At 36.0% G+C, this 26,432-nt stretch overlaps 1 protein-coding gene across 2 annotated transcripts in view; it reads left to right on the top strand.

Moving 5' to 3' along the window:
• The window catches only part of A1cf (APOBEC1 complementation factor), a 46,671-nt gene extending 24,000 nt beyond the window's left edge, over positions 1–22,671 (top strand). The window contains exons 5-11 of one of the 2 annotated variants that reach the window (XM_071610759.1): positions 5,760–5,924; positions 8,894–8,991; positions 12,985–13,258; positions 15,540–15,721; positions 18,368–18,504; positions 19,469–19,635; positions 22,520–22,671. In XM_071610759.1, the coding sequence (XP_071466860.1) occupies positions 5,760–5,924; positions 8,894–8,991; positions 12,985–13,258; positions 15,540–15,721; positions 18,368–18,504; positions 19,469–19,635; positions 22,520–22,671 (1,175 nt within the window). Of the gene's footprint in view, positions 1–5,759; positions 5,925–8,893; positions 8,992–12,984; positions 13,259–15,515; positions 15,722–18,367; positions 18,505–19,468; positions 19,636–22,519 lie in introns of both variants that reach the window. The other variant, XM_027949242.2, reaches the window with a different exon arrangement.
• Positions 22,672–26,432: the final 3,761 nt, after the last annotated feature.

The following is a 26,432-nucleotide window of genomic DNA, read 5'->3' as shown; positions in this document are numbered from 1 at the left end:
ACTTAGGGAAAAGTGTTTTAAGATCTTGAGCTCTTCCCACTATTATGTATAGTTATAATGCACCAATAAAAAAAAATGAACCTCAGCTTATTTGAAAATGGAGGGGGATTGGAGTGGGTAATAATATGGGTACAATTAAAGTATGTTATAAGCATGCATGAAAATATCACAAAGCCCCTCGTTTTATACAATATACACAAACAATTTAAAAAGTATCAAACTAAATTAAATTTTAAAATAAAATGTTCAATAAAAAATTACACTGTAAAGTATTAAAGAGAATTTCAAGAGTGACAGAATGGACACGTAAGAATCAACTTTTCTTATGAAAATTATGGGAGAGGACAAAAAACATAATAACAAAAGCATATAGATTTATACTGCCCTGGTACATATTCTCAAAAACAGAACACACCAATTGATTGTAGGATTAGCCTTATAGAAATTTTCAAAATTGGAAGAAAGCTTCTGAGTTAAGAAAAGATGTTTTAATAATATTTTCACAAAGACAACTTAAAGTAAACAAAAAATTAACTCCAAAAACTGCTGAATCTGATGGCAAGGTAGATATCTTTAGTGTTGAGGTTTTTCTTCACCACTTCATTCTTCATTACTTAAACATCAAGTCATTGAATCAAAGGTCCATAGCTGTGGGATCCAAGTGTCTTGGTGACCTGGGCTTATGATTTTGCTGTCCTCTTCAGTTTTTCTCTTTTCAATACTAACCTTCCTATTATTCAAAAGTCCCTTGTATTCATCCTGTTATCAGGCCACCAATGTAGTCTAAATATATACATTCCCCACCTTAGATTATTTTTTCAAAGTCTCCCAATTCTCCTCTCTCTCTTTGACACAAACACACTCTGCCTACTCCATCCTGAATATTACCACTAGACTAGTGCTATCCTATCATTCTTTAAACAAATTCTTGCAAAAAGTGAAAATTTAGTCTCTATGAAGAAGCTGACTGAATGGTGTCAGTAACCTGCCAGTTCGTGAATGTTCCCCAACTATTTGCTGCATATAAGAGAAGGAGTAAATTCTGGCCCTGGTATTCAAGGCCCTTCATTCATGTCACCTGTTCTTTACAATCATATTTTTTATTTTCCAACAAAACCTCTCCTTTCTATCAGGACTGATTTTTTCCAACACCACTATGCTCATTTCTGCCTTCTTCAACTCAGCCAACATCCTGATGAACACAGTGTCACTTTTCCTGCCCCTGTTAATCAATTTCACATTCAGGCAGCCATTCATTATCGGTAAAGTCAGATATGCAGAATGAGTTTGGGAGCTTAGGGTCCTAAGTGGGTGAAAGACAGTTTTCAGGGTCCAGACAACCAATGCTCCTGGAAAGTCTGAGCCTCCAGAAAACTTCCACGTCTCTTCAAAGAAAACAGCACATTGACCCCAAAAGCAGCTTCTATATATGTAAGTTCAGCTTACTAGAGGCAAGCAAGACTGAGTAGCTGAGCTTCAAAATTCTCAAGCACCTGGTGAAGGCTTCCAGCCAAGACTCTGCCTTTCCTTTATGGATTCCCTGCCCAGAATCCAACAGTTGAGAGGCTATCTTCTCCCCTTCCACTTCTTATATTAATCACAACAGAAGGCGACCCCCTGAACTACAGCCCTTTGAGATGACCTCAGTTTGGCTTCACTCCACTGGATTTCAGTTGGGCTGCCTTACCAGCAAACCAACAAGATGAGGCCCAATAGGGTATAAGCCAGCCAAAGCAAACGGTTTTACTTCTAGGAAGACCTAAGAACAAAATTGTTACCCAATTCAGAGCCCTCTCCCTGTTACTCTACTGTAGATTCATCAGCAACAAAAGAATTCAGTAATTAGCAACCGTATGGGGAGTCTACTTTTAAAGAAAAGAGAGGTATTTAAGAAAAAATTATGAGCACAGATCACATGAATTTTTTTCTTTCTTAATTGTGCAGTCAAACTTATGATCCACTGATAAATTTACCAGCTAATGACATTAGGCACTCACCTTCATGGGATGTAAATAGGAACACTCAACCCACAAATGTCTATTAAGCATCCACATCACAGAATGCTCTCTTCTAAATGATATGGGAAAAAATAAATAAATAAATAAAAATAAATGATATGGGAGATTCTAATAATAAAACAAAACATATAGCTGTTGTACTCAAAGAGTAGATATACTGAGGAAATTATACCTATAAGAAAAATAGAAAAAAAAGAATTTTAAAGGACTATATATTGTTGAATTATTTGAAAGTGATAAACTGGGTCCTTTACCTGCATCATTTTCTTTTGTCTTCACAATATTAGTTACCTTTATTATACAGATGATGAAAATTATGCTTAGAAAGTATGTTTTCTAGCCAAGATCATTGCTCCAATTTTGAACATACCTGACTTCAAAGCCGTGTTCTCAAATCACTCTGGCACCCTGCCTTCCACCACAGCCCTTCATGGATGTTTGTTGAAATCATTGCTTCCTGTGTCTGCTCTCATTTCTGTTCCCTTCAGCTTTATGCAGCTCTGTAAGCCCAGGCATGGTTTACTTTGGTCTCAGGCTGGGAAGGTGAAAGCAAGAGCAGTGGTACTCAACCTTGGCTGCATGTTAATTAATTGAGGACTGTTTTAAAAGCCTGAGGCCCAGACCATGTACAGTAACCTCCTGGGACATCCGAGGGTCATCCAGGGACATCCAGGAGTCAGTAATGAGCTGGTATATCTTGAATAGCTGCTCTCAGGAGAAAAACAAGAGCCCTGATTGGTAGCATTTTCCTATTTTCATGCTGTGAACACTTCAATTGTGGCTAATTTCAAGCTACCAGTTTGATGTCAACTGACTCACAAAATTCTAAAATTTTCCTTATCCATTTATCCATCAATAGACACTTAGGTTGATTCCATATTTTGGCTACTGAGAATGATTCTGCAATGAACGTGGGAGTGCATAAGTCTCTTTGACATACTGATTTCATTTCCTTTGGATATCTATCCTGTAGTAGGATTGCAGGATCACATGGATCACATGAAGTTTCTATTTTATTTTTTCCAGGAACTGCCATACTTTTTTCTGTAACTGTTGTACCAGTTTACACTCACACCAACATTGTACAAGGATTCTCTTTTTTTCTATAGCCTTCCAACATTATCTTTTGTTTTTTAATAATTGCCATTCTACCCAAAGTGAAGTGATATTTCATTGTTTTAATTTGCATTTTCCTGATGACTAGTGATATTGAGCATATCATATGACTAGTGATATTAAGCCTGTTGCCATTTGTGTTTCTTCTTTTCAGAATGTCTATTTAAGTCTTCTGTCCACTGTTAATTGGGTTATTTGTTTTCTTGCAATTGAGTTATCCCTTAAATATTTTGGATACTAACCCCTTATCAAATGTATGGTTTACAAATATTTTCCCTTTCTTTGCATTATCTGTTGATTATTTTCTTGTTGTGCAGAGCTTTCTAGTTAGATGCAATTCTATTTGTCTCATTTTGCTTTGTTGACTGTATTTTGGGGGTCATATTCAAAAAATTATTGTACAGACCAGTGTCAAGAAACTTTTCACCCACTGTTTTCTTCTAGCAGTGTTATAGTTTCAGGTCTTACATTTGAGCCTTGTATTTGTTTTATTTGTTTGAGTCAATTCTTTTATATAGTCTGAGATGAGGGTTAACACCATTGTTCTGCATGTGGATATTCAGGTTTCCCAGTAGCATTTATTGAAGAGACTGCCTTTTCAGTACTCACTGTGAGTTCTTGGAATCTTTGTCAGAGATCACAAGTGCTTTCCAAGGAATAAAACGATGAATCTGGGTTGAAAATACTTGCCTCCTATGCATCATATTTAAATAAATAAATCCTTACTATTACTAAGGACTCCTGACTTTCTTCTCTCCAACTTTGTATTATTCACAGGATGGAGCTTATTCCCAAACAATGAATAAAAACAAAGTAGGTAGTCTGCCCCAGGCTCCAGAAGCATCCATCCCTTCCAGGGGAGCAGTGAGCACTGCTTTGAGGGCTACTCTGGGGTTGCTGTATTTTGAGGGTTATAAAACAGAATAAACTTTAAAAAGCGAAAGAAAGAAAGAACGAACTAGGTTTAGCATCAAATTCAGAACTGAGTCTCACCTTCTTACCACTGTGACAAGGATCTGAAACTCACAGAGGTAAAAGAAATGAACCACAAAAACCAAAGGAGAGAGGTGGTGAGGGGAAATAGGTTTGGGCAGGTTACCAACCCTGAAGCTCCTTTCCTTTTCTGTAAAACTGGGATTCATCCTCTTCCCCACAAGGCTATGGTAAGAAAGAACTGAGAAAGCACATAGAGAAAAATACTTAATAAATGATTACTATAGAAATACAAAAAATATATGTAATCCTGGACAGCAACTACACTTTAAGGATAGTCAGATTTCTTGTCATAATTGAGCTGACCCTCAGAGAAATTATGACTTAATCCCATTCTGAGCTAAGGATGTAGCTCAGTGGTAGAACACTTGCCCAACATGTGCATGACCTGGGGCTAAATCCCTAGTAACTGTATTTTTTTTTAAGAGCAGTTTTCTAACATATTTTTTGATTTTTTGCTAGAATAAATATCTTTATGAATCTGAATTACAGATAGCAATTATACCAAATACCTGTAGTTCTTTCCATTTTTGTGACATGATCGCGAGATGCTGACAGATGGGAAGTTATTGGAAAGTTTGTTAAAATTGAGTAATGAAAAAACTCAATATGAGTTTTGTTAACTATAGCTTTGTCTCTATAGTTAACAAAAACTTTGGTAACTCTGAAAACCATTCACTGAATTATAGCTTTCAAAACTATTGATACTCTGGGTTAGTATTCAGTCAGAATTTTTAGTGTTTTAGAATTATTTCCTTGAATTTTCAGGAACAGATCTTAACAGTTTTATGGTGCTGATGCTTAGCTATCTCACATCACTAAATTGTAAAAGTGAGTTAACGCAATATATGTTAATTTTTGCTGTAATGCAAATACTTAAGTTTTAAATTTATAAAATTATACTGTTAAAACTATTTTTAAAATAATCTATTAGTTTAACGTTTTTTAACATAATTCTTATCATAGACTTTTTCATTGCTCTTCATCTCTCTTCTTAATTAGGATTTTAAAAAATTATTTTTCTCTAGATTCCCAAGTTACCCATGTTCTAAAAGAAAATTGGCAGGAAACACAGTAGCTTGGAGCCTTGACCAAGTATAAGGAGTAGAGAACAAACTAGGGGTGAGTGGGTCCCTGGGTCTTACCCACCCTTGCCCAAGTACCATTTGTTAGACATCTCAAATGGTGCCTGGGCCAGATAACAATACAGATTCCAATAGCAGCAGACACATATTCTACTGACCTTTTTAATGTTTCAGGAAACCAAATTCTGTGTCTGAGTTCTCAATCCACTCTTGGCCTTTTTCTCCTTTTTCTTTGTTCCTTTAAACAGCTATCTTTACCCTGTAAGATCTATCTTAAGACCCAAACATGTCTACTGTTTCTATTTCAAACCACAACCTATTTCCTTTTATACTCAATCATTGTAATAAACCACTAGTCACACAGAACTCACTTCTAACCAACTTTTACATTTTTTGCATGTCTTAAAATCAACAATAACCTCTCTAAATGGTCTTGCTCATTCAAGACCTCAAGGGTCAGTTCAATTTAAAAGAACATCAGCATGAACTGAGATAATGTTGTCCTTATTTCCAAATAATGTACCATACATTTGATCATTTTCCACAGGAAGAATTCAGTTATGGGGACATCCTATTGCAGTAGACTGGGCAGAGCCAGAAGTAGAAGTTGATGAAGACACCATGTCTTCCGTGAAAATCCTATACGTAAGAAATCTTATGCTGTCCACCTCTGAAGAGATGATTGAAAAGGAATTCAACAATATTAGACCAGGTGGGACGTACATGTAAGGTTACTTTTTCAAAAAATACTTTACAAGCTTATGCTTCAGGTGGCTTCTGATAACTTTAAAGAGAATAGCTTGTTTAAGGTCATTCTCATAATTGAATGTACATTACTCAAGCTACATTTCCATTTTTGGATTAGAGAGTGATACCTATGGTTATACAACATTTAACAATATTATAATCATGTATTTATCTGTGTGAGTAATGAATCCACATTTACTTCACTAAACTAGCAATTCCATGAATATAAGTTCTTTTTTCTCTTGTTATGTCCTCAATCCTCAGACCCTCAGTCTGTGGGCCAGCAATATAATAAGTGTTCGATAAATATTGACTGTGTTATTGAGTTCATGGCCATAACTCTAGGTTTAATGCAGGGTTTCTCAACTTTAGCACTAAGGGAATTTTGGAACAGATGATTCTTGATAGTGGGGATCTGTCCAGAAGATAGTAGGATATATTCAACAGCAGCCCAGGCTCCTCCTAGTAGACACCAATAGTGACCTCCATAACAACCAAAAGTATTTCCAGACATTGCAAAATCACCCCCAGTTGAGAACCACTGTTGTAATGGAATACACTTTTGACTTCAGGTGCAAAAGTAAGGCAGTGACAATCTTTGGAAACTGGGTGAAGAGGGAGGAAAAAGAATCAAGGAAAGGTCCCAACAAAAAGGGATAACTAGTTGCTAATTATCTTGTCAATACTTTTTTTTTTGAGAATTTTAATATTTATTTTTTTAGTTTTTGGCGGACACAACATCTTTGTTTGTATGTGGTGCTCAGGATCGAACCCGGACCGCACGCATGCCAGGCGAGCGCGTTACCACTTGAGCCACATCCCCAGCCCCAATACTTTTCAATGTTGATTATAAACTACAAGTTTGACTCTCCACCTCTTTCTTCTCAATATGGAAGCTATAACACTGAGACTGGTAAAGCATTTCAATAAACAGTATAAAAATGAGCATTTGCATAAACTAATACAGAACATCACATCTACAAAATGTTAGTAGATGTTCCTGATAAAAGGGTCCCCTGGTCAAATAAGTTTGTAAACACCAGTTTCTGCAAAATTAAGCAGATTTCTTCATTATGGGACTTAGAGTCATTAGCCTTCTAACATGCTTGAAAGTCCTCAAGAAGAGATGTGTGATACCTCATTTCCCAAACTTTTGGAGCATGGATTCTCTTTTGTGGCAGGCTACCTTGGCGGGTTAGTGTATCATGGGACATATTCTGGGCAATATTGGCTTGTTTTAGCACAGTAATAACATTTTTCCATGACAGAATGTCTAAGTCTCCAGAAAAATACTCTAGAATGTTGACAAGCCTGGGCCACAATGCTACCATGTTAAACTGCCTGAGAATATTCACTGAATATATTCATATTGTCTGTTTCAGATTCTGGGTGCTATTTCGGGCATAATAAAATAATAAGCTGATGATTCACACTGAAGTTAATTAGCAAGGATGTCATTTTTTCTTTTTAAAGATTCCCCAAAGATTTGTCTTTCTTCAGCCTCAGGAACTCAGCCTTCCCTGATATTTTAGTATTATGGTGTGAGCACATACCAAAACCTACAAATTCATGGCTAATATAGAAAACTTCTAACAACTGGCTGGCATTACAGTGGGCACTTTACATCATGTGTTACTTATTCATCACAGTGACCCAATAATGTATGTTAATGTATTAGTTCCATTATTTTCTAGATAAGAAAACCAGAACCCAGAGTAAAGTAGCTTACCTAGAGTCATACAACCAGTAGGTAGGAGATCCTCAATTTAACAACTCTAGGATCCCATACCCCATCCTTATTCAATTCATTCATGCAACTGTCATTCTTTCAGTATTTTGTAACTTTTAAAAATAAGCAGTGGGAACTGGGGTTGTGGCTCAGCAGTAGAACACTCGCCTAGCATGTGTAAGGCTCTGGGTTCGATCCTCAGTACCACATAAAAATAAATAAATAAAGGTATTGTGTCCAACTACAACTAAAAAATAAATATAGTAAATAAGTAAATAAACAGTGGGTCTCAATATTCCATTTAAGTACCTACAGGTCCATTCTGTTCCCTTTGAAGACTCTGATATTGGTATAAATGTACCAGATTTAGTCACTCCATAAAAAATGTATATTAAGTTATTTTGTTTTTGCTGTTTCAAGAGTGGTATAATTAATTTACTCATGCATAATCTTAATGCAAATTTTATTTCTATATGAAATGTTCCTCAAAATAGAATTAGTAGATACCTACTTGATTTCCAACCTTTAGATATCATTAAAGCATGGGAGGGAATCTTTAGATATCATTATAGCATGGGAGGAATCTCAGATGTTCTTCAGAAGCAATTTTATTATTATTTTTTAATTTAAAGAGTATTGGATAAGATATAGAAGATCTAGTTCTAGATCCTGGCTATGTGGAAGATAAACATCACCTATCTTGTCAGAATCATAGTTTCCTAACATATAAGTAAAAATAAGTATAGTAAAAGTAATAAAAAATTAAAATCATTACTAAAGTTTCACTTAGCTCTAAAATTCTATTATATAGTCAAAAGAAATAAGATATTTCAGAGGGATAGCATAAAACTTCAAAAAGGTAATCAACTAAATATGTAAGATGACCAATAGTTGAGTTCAACTCAATTCAATGGCATTTTACCATTGCATATGATATCATCATTTATATAAAATGCAAAGTAAGCTGCCATTTCTGCCCTTAAAAATCTTAGGAAGTAGAAAACACTAATCCACAGATAATTATAACAAGTCACACTGCAAGTGTTGTTTTAAACTTACAAACAAAATCTTTGAAATTTGCAGAACTTTAAACCTGGACACACAATATTCCTAATAAGATCCTTATGTGCACTCTCAGAAGCTAACTGCATCATTTCAATGCTGTCTCAAGTTTGCTAATCGGGCTACTTTCACTCTCTTCTCAGGTGCGGTGGAGAGAGTAAAAAAAATCCGAGACTATGCCTTTGTGCACTTCAGTAACCGAGAAGATGCAGTTGAGGCTATGAAAGCTTTAAACGGGAAGGTAATGTAGGAGAAAGGATAAAATATGTACAGATTCCTGTTCAATAGAGCAACAAGTCCACTGCACTGCATCTTTTCCCATGTCCAACATGGCTTCTGCAGTCCCCTTAAGATGCACAGAAGAAAAATGATAAACATACAGTGGAGGATGGAGATGGAGCTAATATGTCCAGTTCTGCCTCTAATTATTTTTCTGATTTGAACAAATCACTGGCCCACAATTTTCTTAGAAAGAGGGGATTAGACTTAATTACTTTAAGGTGTCTCCCCCCACCCAATTCCAAATTTCTCTCATTATTGTACTTTCTAGTGCAGTATTTTAAGAGCCAACGGTCCCTTTTTTAAAATGTCAAGATATCTGTCATTCTACCCTCAGAGTTTGATCTTCCAATTCTGGATGGCTTAGAATCTCCCACCTTGCCAAGAGTAATATCTGAAGGAAAACAAACATCTATATCCCTACTACTGATTTGTCTGTAGAAACCAACTTAGTATTTACATCAGTCCAATAAACACTAAAACACACTATCTACTAATATCATCTGTGATACAAAGAGAATCAAACCAAAAATACTTATCAAAGAGCCAGAATTCTCCTGGAGGAATAAGAGAAACACACAAACACCTATGCAAAGTACAATTAGGTAGAATATCGTAAAAAGAGATAGAAAAGCAGTAAAAAAAAAAGTTCAAATGAAGAAGTGGGTCATCAAGAACCAGAAAATCTTCATGGACATGAGAAGATAATACAAAGGAGAAGCCTTAGAAATTGGATCTAATTTCAAAAGACAAAATATGGAAAGGAGACTCAGTCTTAGAGGCCAGAATTGGGCATAGCAAGGCAAAATTGGTAAGCAATGTAGTTAAAACATAATGCACTTGGGGCTGTTTTACATTTGAGTCTTGCATCTGTCAGGATACCAAAAGAAAAACATTGTCAAATGAATTAATTACAGATGTGTGAGTGGGGAGGAAGGAAATTAAAAGAGGTAGTACAGGAACCTGAGGCTCACAGTACTCCTGAAGTCAAAGGCACAAGGGACTGGGGCATTAATAGAAATCCTGAAAGAAAAAAGAAGTGGGTACAGTTGGTCTTTTCAAAAGGCATAGTGACTTAGGGCCATACCACCTTGAACAGGCTCAATCTTGTCTGAAAGGTATAATGTCCTTTGGTTAAAGGATACAACCAGTCCAAGGTAGCCTCTTAGAGAGGGATCCAGGAGAATACATGCCCGCAAATCACTGTTGTTTTTCTCTCTACCTGCCTGTCAATGTTCCTCAGTGGCAAGTCCAGTGATAATAAAGAAGGTCACAATCCCTAGAGAGGAGCCATATAGAGAAGTCTCCCAGAGCAGAGGGCAGGGTAGAGATTGGTGGGGAGTTGATCTAGAGGGAAAAATGGGAGACTTTCCAGCCCAGGTATCTTCAGACAGCCTGAAGCCTTCAAAAATGTTTAAGGCAGTGCATACTGAAAAGCAAAAGGTAATACATATTTAAATACATACCTACATGCCTATGAAACAAACCATTATTTCAAAGTAATAACGAATACATAATATATGTTGACATATTCATTCATATGATATATTCAATGTATGTGACATATTCATGTTATTACATTGAAAACAATTTGTAAGTTAGCTTTTCTCTATTAGGAAATATTTCTGAGTATACATGATGATTGCTGAGAAGCCAAAGCCAACTGTAAATTAAAGTCTAAATAATTATACTGGAATAATTATGGCATAAAAGTATTCAAATTATTGTCAATTTTGCAGCTAGATATTTTCACAGCAGTGTTCTCATATAGAGTTAATTATATTTAATATTATTAGCAAATATAGATCAAATATTATATTTAAGTATAATGTAGCATGAAAAAAAATCAAAAATAAGTTTTCCCAGGACATATGTAGGCTTATTATTTCAACTCTGGGTATTTACATTTCATTTATTAAAGAAGGTGAGACTTTGAAGTTTCTTTGTGAGGTAGAGTAATGATCATATATAATTTGGAGAAATTAACCTAGTAAGAGTTGACTTTTTGAGTGGCAAGAAAGAGATGATGGAAACTAGTTATAAAGCTATTACAATCATCAAAATAAGGGCTTGAACTAAGGTGGAAATGGAATATAATAGAGACCTCTATGCAGAACTCTGGGGGAGTTAATTCAAAGTGTAGTAAATGACTAGAGATGATGAAAAAGGAGAAGTCATTATAAGTTTTCCATAATGACAGACTAGGTGGGTCAGGAAGAAAAGCCTATTTTGGAGAAAAATGTGATGAATTTAGTTTTGAACATGATTACTCACTTATTCTATAAATACTTATGTGTATCTCTGAGGTGATAAAAATTTGGGGGGGCTTGGAGTCTACTGATCAATAAGACATTGTCCCAACTATTCAAATGTCTAAACTCAACAACTAAAATACTATACTGTGTATAAGATGCTGTTGAAAAGGCAGAGAAATGCAGAACAAAATCTATTACAGTAAGAAATATGACTTGCCAGTGACTATTTCATTCAAAACATTTCCTGATATGGAAGTTCTTATAATCAGAGACCTATTTGAGTACCTCATTTTCTTCAAGACAGAACGAAAGATATAAAGAGTCTTATACTTAAGTCCTTCCCCTTCCTTCAACATTCCAAGTCTCTTCCAATTACATCTATAGCAATATATGATTGTTGAGTATTAGCTGGGTTTTGTCCATTCTGTCTATATTTGACACTGGATCCTACTATTAAAAATTCAGGTAGATACATGAAACTAGGGGAAAGTTGCTGCAGAGGCTAATGAAAATATCAGGATGACTGTGAGGCACAGCTTTGTCCAGCACACTTCAGTAAGCCAGAAACCACTGAGTCACTCATGAAATTGAAGGATAAGGATGTACACTCAGCTGCTATGAACAGAAATTTTTGCAGGAACACTTTCTGTTATTTACATTCTTTGTGTAAATGAGAGACTGGTTGTTTTCTTATTCAAAAGAAGCCATGAATGTTTTCTGACAACACTTTGTCCCTTAAACAAGAAAATACATCAATCTATCAAGTATTTGTTGAGAGACATCTTTGTTTCATGGGTAGGCAAACTGTATATAGGAGTAAGTTACACAGAAGACCTACACAGCCATTATCTTCAATATCTGGAGTTGTATGCAGTTTCAGAAACTTGCATTGGAGAAGGGCTACTCCAATAACTCTAGAGAGCATGTTTTAAGCATCTCATGACTGGAGAATTCTCAGTACTGCTCCCATATCCCAATCACGATCCCTGTCAACCCTGTTTATTAGTTCCCAATTGCTCAATGGATCAATTTTTTTTTTCACAAGGAAGTATCTGTGGGAGAAAATGCATAGCCTCATAGGTTTCTATTCCTTGAGTTGGGCCTCACCTGAGCCTCTGTTCTTCCCCAGTGAAAATTACCTATTATGTAGTGGCTCTAATGAGCAAGACATTTGGCTCCCTGATAGCTGAAAAGGCCTAGCTAAAGAACCCATAGTAGCTCAGTGTTAACAAGTGATAAGAACTCTTTGTTGTCTTCCTTCACCTTTATTTTATTATGTCATGTAGTAAAAATTATACTTCACCCATAATGAACCTAAAATTTCTGGTAACTATATGACTATATAAATATATGCTTTAAAATATATATCTCACATAATAGAGATATTACATAATTTTCCATCTCATAATTTTTCTATCTCTAGATTTTAAATTCATAACCAATATATCAATGAACAGTAGCCAGTATGCCACTGTCAAACCTGTTGGCACCTTATGCAATTTACCAACAAAACCACTCAGAGAAAATCAAGAGGCATACAAATAAGAATCTATAAAGACACAAGATGTGAATAATTGAATCAGTCAGTAAATATACAGGAAATACTCTAGCACTCAGAAGAAGATATGTTTTTAGGGCTCAGCCGCACTCGATTGTCTTAATATCTTCTTATGTTGCTTCCTCCTTGCTCTCTACGACAGGTGCTGGATGGTTCCCCCATTGAAGTGACCTTAGCCAAACCAGTGGACAAGGACAGTTATGTTAGGTATACCCGAGGCACAGGTGGAAGGGGCACCATGCTTCAAGGAGAGTACACCTACTCTTTGGGCCATGTTTATGATCCCACCACAACCTACCTTGGAGCTCCAGTCTTCTACGCCCCCCAGGCCTATGCAGCAATTCCCAGTCTTCATTTCCCAGCCACAAAAGGTCACCTCAGCAACAGGGCCATTATCCGAGCCCCTTCTGTTAGAGGTAACACCAATCATTTCCTGTATTAGAGTAACTCCAGGATTTCAAATGATTTGTAGTGCAATAGCCTTAGACCAATTGGATGTGACCACTGGAAGAAAAGGACTGGAAAAATGCATATTAAAAATCAAATATATCAATAGCTCTCACTTCATAGGAATCTTTTTTTTTTTTTACATTACAACTGGTAATTGAAAAACCTTGATCAGAACTTTGTGTAAATGAAACTAGTGCACAAATTTGATCTTTGCACAGACCCATAAAATTTGAATGAACTAAAACCTAGCTCTACCATCTTGTACTAATTACAAAATTTCCAAAGGCAGGACATGGTCTGAGACAGGAGGATTACAAGTTCAAGGCCAGCATTAGCAGTTTAGCGAGACCCTATCTTAAAATAAAAAATAAAAAGAGCTGGGCGTGGTGGCACATGCCTGTAATCCCAGCAGCTCTGAAGGCTGAGGCAGGAGAATCATGAGTTCAAAACCAGCCTCAGCAAAAGCAAGGGACTAAGCAACCGTCTCTAAATAAAAATACAAAATAGGGCTGGGGATGTGGCTCAGTGGTCAAGTGCCCCTAATTCAATCCCCAGTACCAAATAAATAAATAAAAAGGGCTGAGGATGTTGCTGTGTAGCAAAGTTCCCCTGGGTTCAATCCACAGTAAAACAACAACAACAACAACAAACTTCTAAGGCAAAGTAGTATTGTCCAAAATGGAAATTGATTTGAAATAACAAAAAACATTTTAAGGCTTTATGTACTTGATGGTGACTGAGTAGCATCATCTTTATCATAAATTACAAATCACCATAAATATAGACTAATAGATTGATGGGATACTCTCATCTGACCTTTCCTAATGAATATACATTATGCCTTCAAAAAGCCAATCACTAAGGAAATCAACTGATTTCTTTAGTGTATGGGAAACTATTAAACTCCAAATAGAAAAACAAACTCAGCCCAACTTCCAGACCACAACAATTTCATGTTTGAATCCTATAAGAATTCCCAATATTCAAGCAGTTTTCTGAGCTCAGTCTGTTCAAGTAATATAGAAGATGAGAAAAACATTTTTCATTTCCAAGCAAGCAATTGGTTTGTCTCTTCCTATAGGATAGATAAGTGTGGTTGTGCTAGAATATGGCTAATGCCAGCAGAATCCCAGTCCTGTTTTCCAAAGGTGACATCAATATTAGCAATAACTACAAACTCTGTATTTAGATCTATTCTTGGGTTCAACTTAGAAGCAAGGAGACACATCCATGTTACTGTGGAGACAAACATATTACTGTTTTACAATTTTTCAGTAGAACTGAATTGGGCATTTTAGGACCTCTATCCTTCAACAGGCTTAAAAGTTCTACAATCATAATCATCCCTGCCAAAATTGTAATACAAAAGAAATCATCAGGTCTTCCTACAGAACTTCTATGTTATATGATAATAAATTATGTCATTGAAACATCATACATATATAATCTAAAATATATCATTAAGCAAGCCATATATTAATATAAGTTGTCAACCAGTTGTGATGTAGAAAAAAGACTCTAAGAGAAATATATATGATTTATAAAAAGAAAGGAATCAATGAATAATATTAATGGATGAAGGGTAATCAATTTAGTTTTTTTATCTCTTTATGCCACCAAGAGGAAATCAAAGTAACAACATGGCAAAACAAAACTCAAAAGGAATCTATGTGTGAAACTCAATGGAAATTTAAGACTCACATTGACAGAATATCAGAAAGAGAATGATGATCTTAAAAACATGTTTTCTCTATATGTTGGTTTTCCATTAAGCCATTAGGGGTAGAATAATTGGGGAAGCTAGAATTCATTTCTGATTTTCTGATCAGTGACAGTCTGTATGCAAGACTGGTTTCAATACAAGTGGTCATATTATGTTGAAATGTTCAATACACACATTTCCAAACTTTAGTCTTCAGAAAAACATTAAGAAAAGGTTAACTGAAGGTGGAAATTGCAAAGTTTCTCTTTATACCAAAGTTGTTAAATTGCTCATGTGCTTATCAAAAGCCCTGATGGTATTAGTTTCAGGTAGTTTATAAAACAGAGATGCCTACGGTGAGCCTTAATTTAGGTTGAGTTTCATCACATTAGATTCCTAGAGTTTTCTACCTATCTTTGAGGTTGTAATCAACGTGAGTTGGGCTAACTTTTCCATTACAGTAAGATTCAGGGTGATTTCCTGGTGGTTTGATTCAGTTTAATGCCTTCTTACATTCCTAGAAATTTACATGAATGTACCTGTAGGGGCTGCGGGAGTGAGAGGACTGGGCGGCCGTGGCTATTTGGCATACACAGGCCTGGGCCGTGGATACCAAGTCAAAGGAGACAAGAGAGAAGACAAACTCTATGATATTTTACCTGGGATGGAGCTCACCCCAATGAATCCTGTAACTTTAAAACCCCAAGGAATTAAACTTGCTCCCCAGGTAGGTAAATTAATTACAGAGATAGCTTCTTTAAGTTGGGCCAATGATCATCATACACCTATCATCAAATGATTGTGTTTGATCCTTACTTGGGCTATGATTATATATATAGATATTATATATATTATATAGATAAAGTGGCTAGCCAACATCATGTAATTTGAGGGGATGTGGGGTATTGAGTGTCATTTTCCATTATAGGCTCTTTCATTATTTTTTAATCTTAAATCATCTTCCACTCAAATGCAAAGAATCTAAGAATCTATTAAGAATTGTCAACCAATATATTAAATTGAAATAAAACAAGACAAACACCTTGGCTTAGAATAAATGTCTAAGTGTGTGAGCCAATTCAGTTGGTAAATGAAGAGTACTAAAGGCAGGGAACTCTAAATAGACCAATCAGGACATCTTTTCTTAGAAATGCTGTGTTTAAGAGAAAGCTATTCCATGATATCTAAGTGAATCTTTAACTATAACGTGCCATCAGTCATATCAAATTGAGTCTTCTACAATGATCATATTTGTTCAGTGGCATTATGGTGAAGTTTTTTTGCAATCATCTAACAGTTCTAACTTTCCGTGTTTCTGTAGGAGGCTGAGGTTTCTCTTAAATGAAAATTGAAAGTTATAAAGTTTGTTTCAGTGTGAAAACTGAATTTCAGGGTTGAAAATAAGACAAAATAGAATCTATGCTAACCCTAGACTGTTCCCTGTGGGTGTGCATTATATGCTGATCTCTCTACACTGTACTTTGGATGAATAACCACAGTTTTAGTTCATCTAAAGTTTCTGCTAACTCTATTTAGGCAATTTGGGGATTTTTTGGGAAGGGAGGCATACCAGGAATTGAACTCAGGGGCACTTGATCACTGAGCCACATCCCCAGCCCCATTTTGTATTTTTAGAGACAGGGTCTCACTGAGTTGCTTAACCCCCTGCTTTTGCTGAACCTGGCTTTGAATTCGTGATCCTCCTCCCTCAGCCTTCCCAGCTGTTGGGATTACATGCATGTACCATTGTACCTAGCAGGCAATTTGTTTTTAAAAGAATGCCTATCAGAGTAACAATCAGCTATTGTTTTTTTTTAATTGGGTTTCTCTTATGAACAGTGCATTGTGTTAAGTGCTGGAGAGAAAAAATGATTATAACCATCAAATTTCATATGGCAATAAAGTGGGATGATACCAACACATGATTGTAGAGAAATCGGGTAGGTGACATGATAAAGATTTCTGAGAAAATACCTCTCTTGAGTCAAAATCCAATTATTAAAAACTTCAAGTACTGGTATTCATGGAAATCATTTAAGAACATCTTAAAAGACAATAATCATAAATTCTGTATAGTATTTCTGAGACCTGCTGTAGCATGAGCAAAGATCTCTGCTTTTTACATCAAAACTCAGGTTAGAAATTGGCCATGCTTTATATTAATCTGTGAATAACTGTGTGTATCACCTAAAGAAAGGTCTTTAATTAATTTATCTCTGAATATTAGCAGCTATGGTTGAGAAGTTGAAGACCATGTGACCCCTAACAAAAATACCCTGTAGTAGCATTTAGAAACCCTAAGCAGAAGAGCAGAGGCTCCTGTCCTGCATGGTCAGTAGTTAGAGTGGTTACTCTGACTGCATGTTGCTCACCTAGCATAAACAGCAGACTGACTATCTTCCAGCAAGAGCTAATTTATTATTGCTTGGGAACCTCGGAGAATGCTTTGCAGATGACAAGAAATGCTACAAGAGTGTTTTGAAAAAGAGTTAACAGAGAAAATAAGAGCAATCTGCAAATTAATAAGCTGGAAAATGTCATGCCACACAGCTAGATTAGTGTTAGAACAAATGAGATAAGAAGTGCCAAGAGACACATCCTGGGGCACTGCTCTGTCTCAGAGTTATTTTCTCAGACTGGTGCCTGTTTTGCACAGTATACTGATTCTGCTGATCAGGACCTCTCTGGAATGACTTCTGGATGAAGAAATTAAAAAGATTAAGTTTGGTGTAATTACACAAGAAAAAATGAAAACATGCAAAGGATGAAAAACAAAACAAAACAAATCAAAAAAACAGGTCACCATAAAGGTATCCAAAAGCAATGTGTTGCCAAACATTGCAACTATCAACACTCATCTATCAATGTCATCAATAAATACCAACTCATAAAACTTTTCACCAACTTTTTTTTTTAAATATGCCTTATGACAAGTGACATTAAATAAGAATATATTCTTCATTTATCTTCTCTAAACCACTATAAACAGAGGACTTGAGGGTAATAATAAGTAAATGTATCCACACATTGCTGCAAAGAGGGTTTTTTTAAAGATGAAATAAATATATCAAACAAGTCATGAAATTAAGCTCTTAGTAAAAAGTTACAGCTAATGGACTAAACTAAAAGCTTATTAGAGTAAATGGTGTGAAAATTATTCTATGAACTAATAGATATAACATTTTAAATGGAGTTCAAATTGAGTTCAACTTAAATTTTATGAGTCATTAAATCATGCAGCATTTTCTATCTTCACATATTGGTTTAAACTCTGGAGATCAGAGTTTAAAACCTGGAAACTAGAAAAATAATGCAAATGTGACATTTGAGGGAGAAATCATCTGTTTTGGTTTTTTTTTTTTTACTCTTACAGATATTAGAAGAAATTTGTCAGAAAAATAACTGGGGCCAGCCAGTGTACCAGCTGCATTCTGCCATTGGACAAGACCAAAGACAATTATTTTTATTCAAAGTAACTATTCCTGCTCTGGCCAGTCAGAATCCCGCAATGTATGTAAATTTCTCCAAATTCTTAGAATAAGATCCACTTGTAAATTTAATATATTTATTTGATCATTATCTAAACAGTATAAATTCTCAAGTCTATTACCTACTAATTTGTCATTAAATGCAAACATTGAGATGTATAGTTGGGATGTAGGTGCCAGCTATGAGACCTGCATCAAAAAGCCCCAAATTTCCTATAGACAACAAAAACTGTGTAATGTAATCAACCAATGGAGACCAGTAGGTCATGAGAAATAAATGAAAAACTATAGCCAGTTTTTTTTAATCTGTGTTTAGTTTGAACCATATGAAATTGCCATTTTTATGTATAATGTTTGCTCCATCATTTAACGTTTTATTTTTATTTTGTTTTTTTATTCATTTGTTTGTTTATTTGTGCTGGGGATCTGACCCAGGAGCACTTTACACCAAGCTAGAGCTATATCTCCAGCCCTTTTTAATTTTTCATTTTGAGACAGAGTCTCATTAGTTGCTTAGGGTCTCTCTAAGTTACTTCAGCTTCAACCTCCTGTTTCAGAGTCACTGGGACTACAGGCATGTGCCACCACACCCAGTTTCATCATTTAAAAGTTTTGGACCAAAGACATGACCTCCCTGTTAGTGGATACCACCTTCTGGATTTTATCTCAAGTTTGCATTTATGGATCTACGTTTCACATGTGCTGTAGTAAATTATAAAGTATGCCCCAAGAATGTCACGGACCACTGGCAATTGGGTCAATTCACGTATATCCCTACATGCACATACATATATTTAGAAGATTTTAATAGCAAATATTATAAAAAAATAACCATACAAAATCCATCATCTAATCATCTTAAAGTTCCAATGGTGACAGCAGATAGCCAATCAGAAAAAATGATAATGATAACTAAGAGTACCTTAGGTTTTCACCTGACCCCGGTATATAAGGTTAAAAATTCCTACTCTGGCTGTGCTTTCCAGCCACCCTTTCACACCTCCGAAGCTAAGTGCCTATGTGGATGAAGCGAAGACATACGCAGCGGAGTACACCCTGCAGACCCTGGGCATCCCCACCGATGGAGGTGACTTGGGGACAACACCTGCTGCTGCTGCTGCTGCTGCTGCTGCTTCTGCTGCTGTTTTCCCAGGTAAGGAAAAATCATGCCAGAGAGTGTTTGGGAAACCCTTCTTGCTATCAAGTGCTCATAGAATTGTTTGTGAACTCCACCTCCAATAGATCCTACTTGCACCATCTGTGAAACAAAAAGGGTCTGCCATTTGAGTGAACCATTCAAGTATGAGGCAAGGAAATTGAGCAAGGCAGCAGAGTTGGTTCTCAACTCAGCTCAAATTAAAGCAGCTGCAAAATCTTGAATGAGTCACTCTCTCTGAGTCTGGGATGACATTTTGTTTTCCCTTTTAGTAACAGACTTTGGGACAATCTATTAATAGGGGGTGTTACTGAATGAGACACCCTAATGCTCACAAGCTTTATAATATGACACCACTGGTTTAGGTTAAATCATGATGTCCATTTTACAGATAAAAGAACCCAGGTACTGGATGAAGTAATTGGGCCAATGTCAATTAGATTTTTTAGCAATGCTTAAACTCCCTCTCCAATTTTAGTCTTCTATCTACTTTTATTACTTTACTTTCTGGAAAAAGATGCATATATCACATTTTAAAAAAATCATTTTTAGTAAAAAATTAAATGTGTGTGCATGAAAGACAAAGACTCTTCAATGTGTAAACAATGAGGCCTCAATTTATCATTCTCTAATTTTGGTCCAGGGCATATGCTGATTGCTTAGCATGAATTCTATCAACATGTCCTCAGGAATCATATTTAAAGGACTTCCCACTTTATTATATACTCACGACAAAGGGTAATCATTAAAAATGAAACCTCTAGAGATCAGAAAGGACCAAGCAAGAAAATTTTTCATAGCAGCTAGTTTAACCCTCTACTTTTTAGTAAAAAATTCTATTTCTTTTGAAGAAATTATTGTTCTGTCCTGTCATTGTTTCAGCATGTACCCCTCCATATGCTCAAATTTGAGAGTTTTTGCAAGACCTAGAATTATACCATTGATTCACTCACATTATAGGTCACGTGTAGGTGGGAGAATTTTATATTCCTCATATCCAGAACACCTGGGGTTCTCTCTTCCTCTCTTTTATTCCTCAAAGACTGTGAATGTCTTCCATTCTGGTACATGTGGCTAAAGCTAATCATGTTTTACACACAAATGTGACCTCGATTCCAGCTTTGTTTCTTTGTAAGAACATGGAGAGGCTCTGTGGTGAGACCCTGTAAGGTTACCAAGGCAACAGCTGCCACTGCAGAGAGCAAGGTCCTCCCTGGGCAGCACTGTCATCAGCCTCTGTGCTGACAGAGTGTTTACCTTTCCTTCTACTCAGGGTTTATGCTAAGGCTTCTCAAGTCTTGGAGAATTGAGCAGAAAGCTGTACCCATAGACAACCAATATACTATAAGAATAAATAAGCCATGTCAAAGGGAATTTTAAAGTTTTCTCAAAGGATTTGCTTTCACCCAAGATTTTTTTTTTTTAAATTTTATCCTCCCTTTTATTTGTTCAGCAAGAAGTTAAAAATATTTAGGGCATGAGAGTTGTTTTAGGAATGAATACCTAAGAATTTGGTAGCCTGTTATAACTTTACTGTGGAGTCAGGCAAAGAATAATAGACTCCAAGGACAGAATCTAAAACACTAATGCCCTTACAGTTAAGAAATTAGCCAATTGGAAATTAGAAAAGAGAAAATCCAACATTTCTAAAGGAAAAATCAGTGCTACACAAACACACTCATACATTTATATTCCTTGCTAACTTTAGAAGCACCATTTCCAAAATAACGAAAGTAATATTGATATTTTTCTCATATCTTTGGGAAAAGTACCAAACTTTACATGTGCATTAGCCAGCATTACTAACCAAAGTGTACAACCGAGGTATGAATTTGATCTTTAAAAACATAGTCCAGCTAGCTTCCTGCCAACACTTCCTGAGAAGCCACCAGGAAAAAAAAAAAATCAATGTGTCTGGGCTAGGGTAGACTTCCCACTGCACATAAACCAACGGGACTTTTAAAATTCTAAATCAGATCCCAACTTGTTCCTTAAGTTCCTCTCTCCCTTTTTTACAATTTGGGGGTCATCTCTGAAACATCCAGGCTTTGCTCTAGAACACTAACAAAGAAATATAGCTGTAGACAGTAACTACTGGGTTTTCTTCTTCAAAAACAAATGTTCATCAGCCAGACATAATATAAACTGAGAGCATGAATGCTTTCTTTATTACTCAAACTCTTTGGTTCCCTGAGAGTGAGGACCAGTATCAAGGCCTCTGAATACATTAAGGACAGGCTTGGTGGATGGGTCCCAAGATAGGGCTTCTGCTGTTTATGGTTAAGTCCAAACGTGGACAGGGTAGACATCTGCTTTTATGGTATTAAGAAGACACACACTAAAACTTTACAGTATTTCCACTACTGATCTAGCCAGTGCCTACACATCCTTCTTGGGAGAAGGCAATGGTTTTTCATGTTTAATTTGGCAGGTATAGGGGTGCAGCAGAACCACCACCATGCCCTGCTGACCCCTCAATGGCCTCTCTTTCTTTAAAATTTCCGAGACACTCTGAAAAAGCTCCACATTGCAGACTTTCATTAACCCAGCATCCTCCTACATTTCTGCTTCCTGGATCTTCTCTCCAGTGTTTCTAATTCACCAGGTATGAAGTGCTTCTGACCCAGGTGACACGGACAGTTCTTGCTTTGATGATCACTGTTTTAGGGCTTTCCAAATGCCATTTAAAAATCAGTGTGCCCACCTACTGTGTCCCATGAGAGCACCTTTTAAAACATACATACTTGCTTTTAACTTTTTTCTTCTTAAATTTAACTTTAAGCCAATGTTAAATATTTTCAAATTCCTAAAGGAGGACAACATGCCCAAAGGGAGCAAATCTGACTGCCTTTCATGAAGTTTTCTCTGCCTCCTTCTCTAGGATATGCTGTCCCCAGTGCAACAGCACCTGTGTCTGCAGCCCAGCTCAAGCAAGCAGTGACCCTTGGACAAGACCTAGCAGCATACACAACCTATGAGGTCTACCCCACTTTTGCAGTGACTGCCCGAGGGGATGGATACGGAACCTTCTGAAGATACCTTTCTTTTAACTTAGGAATAAGAAACACAAACCTCTATATAGGAGAAATAAACTTCTCACTCAGTACCCTAATGATCGTAAGCCATGCCTTTCCTAAAGTAGTTCCTTTCCTAAGACAGTATAACTGGCACTCGTTTATAGAATCATGAAATGTGAATGCTATTCCTAAATGAAATCAAATGTCAAGGAGCCTTTTGTTTAACAGGAAGCTGCAGAGCCATTGACCCCAAATTTATTCTTCCAAGGTTCCTGAGTGTCCTGGAAGTATGTTTACAAATACTGACAGAGTGGGAGAGATCTCTCAGTAGGCAGGTGTGAGGGCTGAGCAAACCTGGGTTGTCAGTAACAACAAGGGGAAGCTGATTAACTTCCAGGTTCTCAATCCCTGGCTCACAGCTGCTTTTGTGATACAAAGAGTCACAAAGAGGCAAAAGGAAGGTAGGAGGTTACTTTGCAAAACACCTTCACCATTGCCCATATCCCAGATCTGAAACTAAGACACTTGTCCAAGATTTTATGGATTCAGCATCACTTCAGTCTGAAAATTCCACCCAATCAAATTTTGTCATAAATCAGAATACTTTTGGCCCCTTCAGTCTCTGGGGACATCCTAGAAACTGATATAACATGTTGCACATACTGTTGAAACAATTCCAGGTTTCTTATTTATTCAACTCTTTAGCCTAAACTATTTTTCTCTAGAACTCCTGCCCTGCCCAGGATGCCATAGTACAAAAACCATACCAATATGAAGTTACTTTCTCATTTTAAAAACTTTTCCTTATCCATACAGAAATGTTTTCATCTTGGATGCAGGGTGTTCATCTCTAATGCAGTAAAAACACTTTACATATCTACAAGATATTTTTTCCTACTCAGCAAAATAGGCTGCAAGGTCATGTCAAAGACAAAAGTGAAGTTTTTTTGGTCTATTGTTTTGTTTTGGTGGTCATTGTCATTTTGTGTTGCTTTGCTCTGCAGTACTGGGGATCAAACACAGGGCCTCCTGCATGCCAGGTAGGCACTCCACACTAACCTGCACCACCAGTCCTGTTTTCAACTCTTTGATTTTTTTTTTTTTTTTTTTTTTTTTGCAGCACCCAGACCACCATCTAGTATTCAGAGACAGTTACATAAACTGGGGGAGCCTTGAATTATCTAACTCACAGAATCCTTTCCTTTTATTTTCAATTAAGAGAGGCAGTTTTATCAGACCTGAGTCCTTTTGTCTTGAAATCATTCCAAGATAATTTTATATCCACCACTACTGAATAGACACTGTTTCTTCAGAAGAAACACCCAGCAAGAGTATTATTTGCTCAAATTCCCTGGAGTCTTGGGATTCTTCTCCAAGAATATCTGATGGTGGGGAGGTGATGCCAACCAAGAATGAGGGTACAAAGGAGGCACTTATTTCCTGACATACTTGTAAATGATCACTTTATTCAAAACATAAGTAATCAAAGTCCAGCACCAAATATCTATTACTATTATGCTAGTTTTATCAGAGGTTTAAGGCATAGCATGAGGATTTTCATTTAAAAAAATCTTTTGACCCTTGCAAAATTATAGGACACTCCAAGGAAAACAGAAACACGAAGGTGTCAACAATTTTGTGAGCTCCTTAGGAATTCTGTGGTCCAAAATCAGGCCAGATTCCACTTGAAGTCAGGTAAATTTCAATCACCATTAAAAGTACTTGTAACATTTCAATTTATGAATTCCAATCAGACATCAAAGTCTTCAAAACAACAGCTGAAATTCTGAAAGGTTTTTGTGCTTTCTGTTTCACATCTAGCTTCTCATATTCCCAAGGATAATATTTTCTAAACTTGGCTGCAACTGGAAACACCTGGAGAGCTTTTAAATATGCTAATGCCAAGATCACACCTCATACCAATTACATCAAAATGTCTTAGAGTGGAGGCCTGGCATCTGTATTTTTTAAGAATTCCACAGTGATTTCAGTGTGCAGCTGAGTTTGGGAACTGCTATATTCTTTGAATTTCCACCCCATCTCTTAATTTTTTTTTAAAAAAAATTCACTTTTATTAAATAGAAAAATGCAGGAAAAACTGAGTTAAAACAAATAGCCAAAGCATATTTTTACATATGTTCACCTTGTAAACAGTATGAATTTAAATACAATTCATTTGACTTCGAACTAAGTCTTGAGTCAAACTCTAAAAATGAGAAAGTAAAAATATTCCTCCTAAAGCAATTCTTATATTCAAATTTATACTGCCCCAAAGATCTGCTTTTATTCTCAAAGACAACAATTACAATGACAAGTGTTCTTTGGGGCAAGGCAAATTTCCACTCAGCCTAAAAAAGCATTCCAAATTCCGAGAGCAAAAGTTTTGATTTTCCTTAGAATCTTTGAAAATAAATAGCAAAGGGCATTCTGCAAAGTTCAGTCAATGTAAAATAGAAAAACTAATTCAGAGAAATTTTAAATGTATTCCAAATGAAAAGATGATTAGTTACTACAGGAATAATGAGAAAAGTCATTATTCTGAATGAGGTTGTCAATGATGTTTTAAAAGATGAAGAGTAGAGATATAAACATTAAAAAAAAATACTAAAGTGTCAAGAAAATTACCTGTGGAACACCATATCATTACGTTTGAGGAGAAACACAGGTATACGTAACATTTGCCTTCTTAGGACTGATTTTTAGACAAGTGAACAGATATGTTTTTGAGACTTTGAATCTCCTTATAATACATTCATGTGTCTATGCTTGTTTTTATTTTCCCCAAGTTAAGAAATATAGAGCAAATTCTGCTATGATGAGTTTGAAACTCTGGGGAGGAAAATTAGTTTTTTCTAAAAAAACAAGTATAGAACTGGAATTTAATTTTGCATAATGTTCATATTTTTAGATTTAAGAAATTAGCACCTATTTAACACCTCCATACCTTACCCATCATTATTCATTTTTCTACTCTTCCTTGACTGCTTTCTAATTCTCCATAGAAAAACATAAAATTAGTTAGCAAATCAAGTGATAATAATAAAATACCTAAACCAACAATTTAGATACCTAGTATTGAGCTTCTAAATTTTGTCAATGAATATTTTATTGATGGTTGAAATCAGTCCAGTGTTACTTAGGAGGAAATGGAACAGCACTGAGATTGGATGTTTGTTTCCTTACCTATAAAAATGTTGCCTCTTCTCAAATTGCTATATTTCTCTCCCTCCCCCACTTAATATATCAAGAAAATCACCTTTGACTGCAATAAAACATAATTCTCCTAGATAACTAGGGTACCCTTCAACCCCAGTATCATGCCGAACTACACTGTGTTTGGGTATCAACACCCAAAATGCTGCTAGAAAACTACCTCATATTATGAAAACCTTGACTTCAAAAAATATCTAACAAAAGAGGACCTATTTGCAAACCACAGTTCCTCAACTTTTTAAAGCGGGGTGGAAGTTAAACTATAGCTATGTATTGTTAATAGCCATGAATTGATCATAGCTATGCAGAAAATTAATTTTTGTTTGGTTTTTTTTTTTTTAATTTCTTCAAGTCTTCTATAAGACTTCTATAAGATTAGTAAAATGCTATATCAATTTAATTTTTAATTTATATTAATTTTCAGTATACTATTTAGTATATTTTCATATGTTTCAGAGAATTTTCAATAAGTGTATTTTCAGTAAGGGGAGTCCTAGTCTCCCCTTACTCTGCTGGGACACAAAACCTGAATTCCACCTTGATTTGGCAGAGCTTGGCCAGATT

This window comes from Marmota flaviventris, chromosome 4, assembly GCF_047511675.1.
Source record: "Marmota flaviventris isolate mMarFla1 chromosome 4, mMarFla1.hap1, whole genome shotgun sequence".
NCBI lineage: Eukaryota > Metazoa > Chordata > Mammalia > Rodentia > Sciuridae > Marmota > Marmota flaviventris.
The sequence above is the reverse complement of the archived record's forward strand: the minus strand, read 5'-3'. Positions and strand labels throughout refer to the sequence as shown.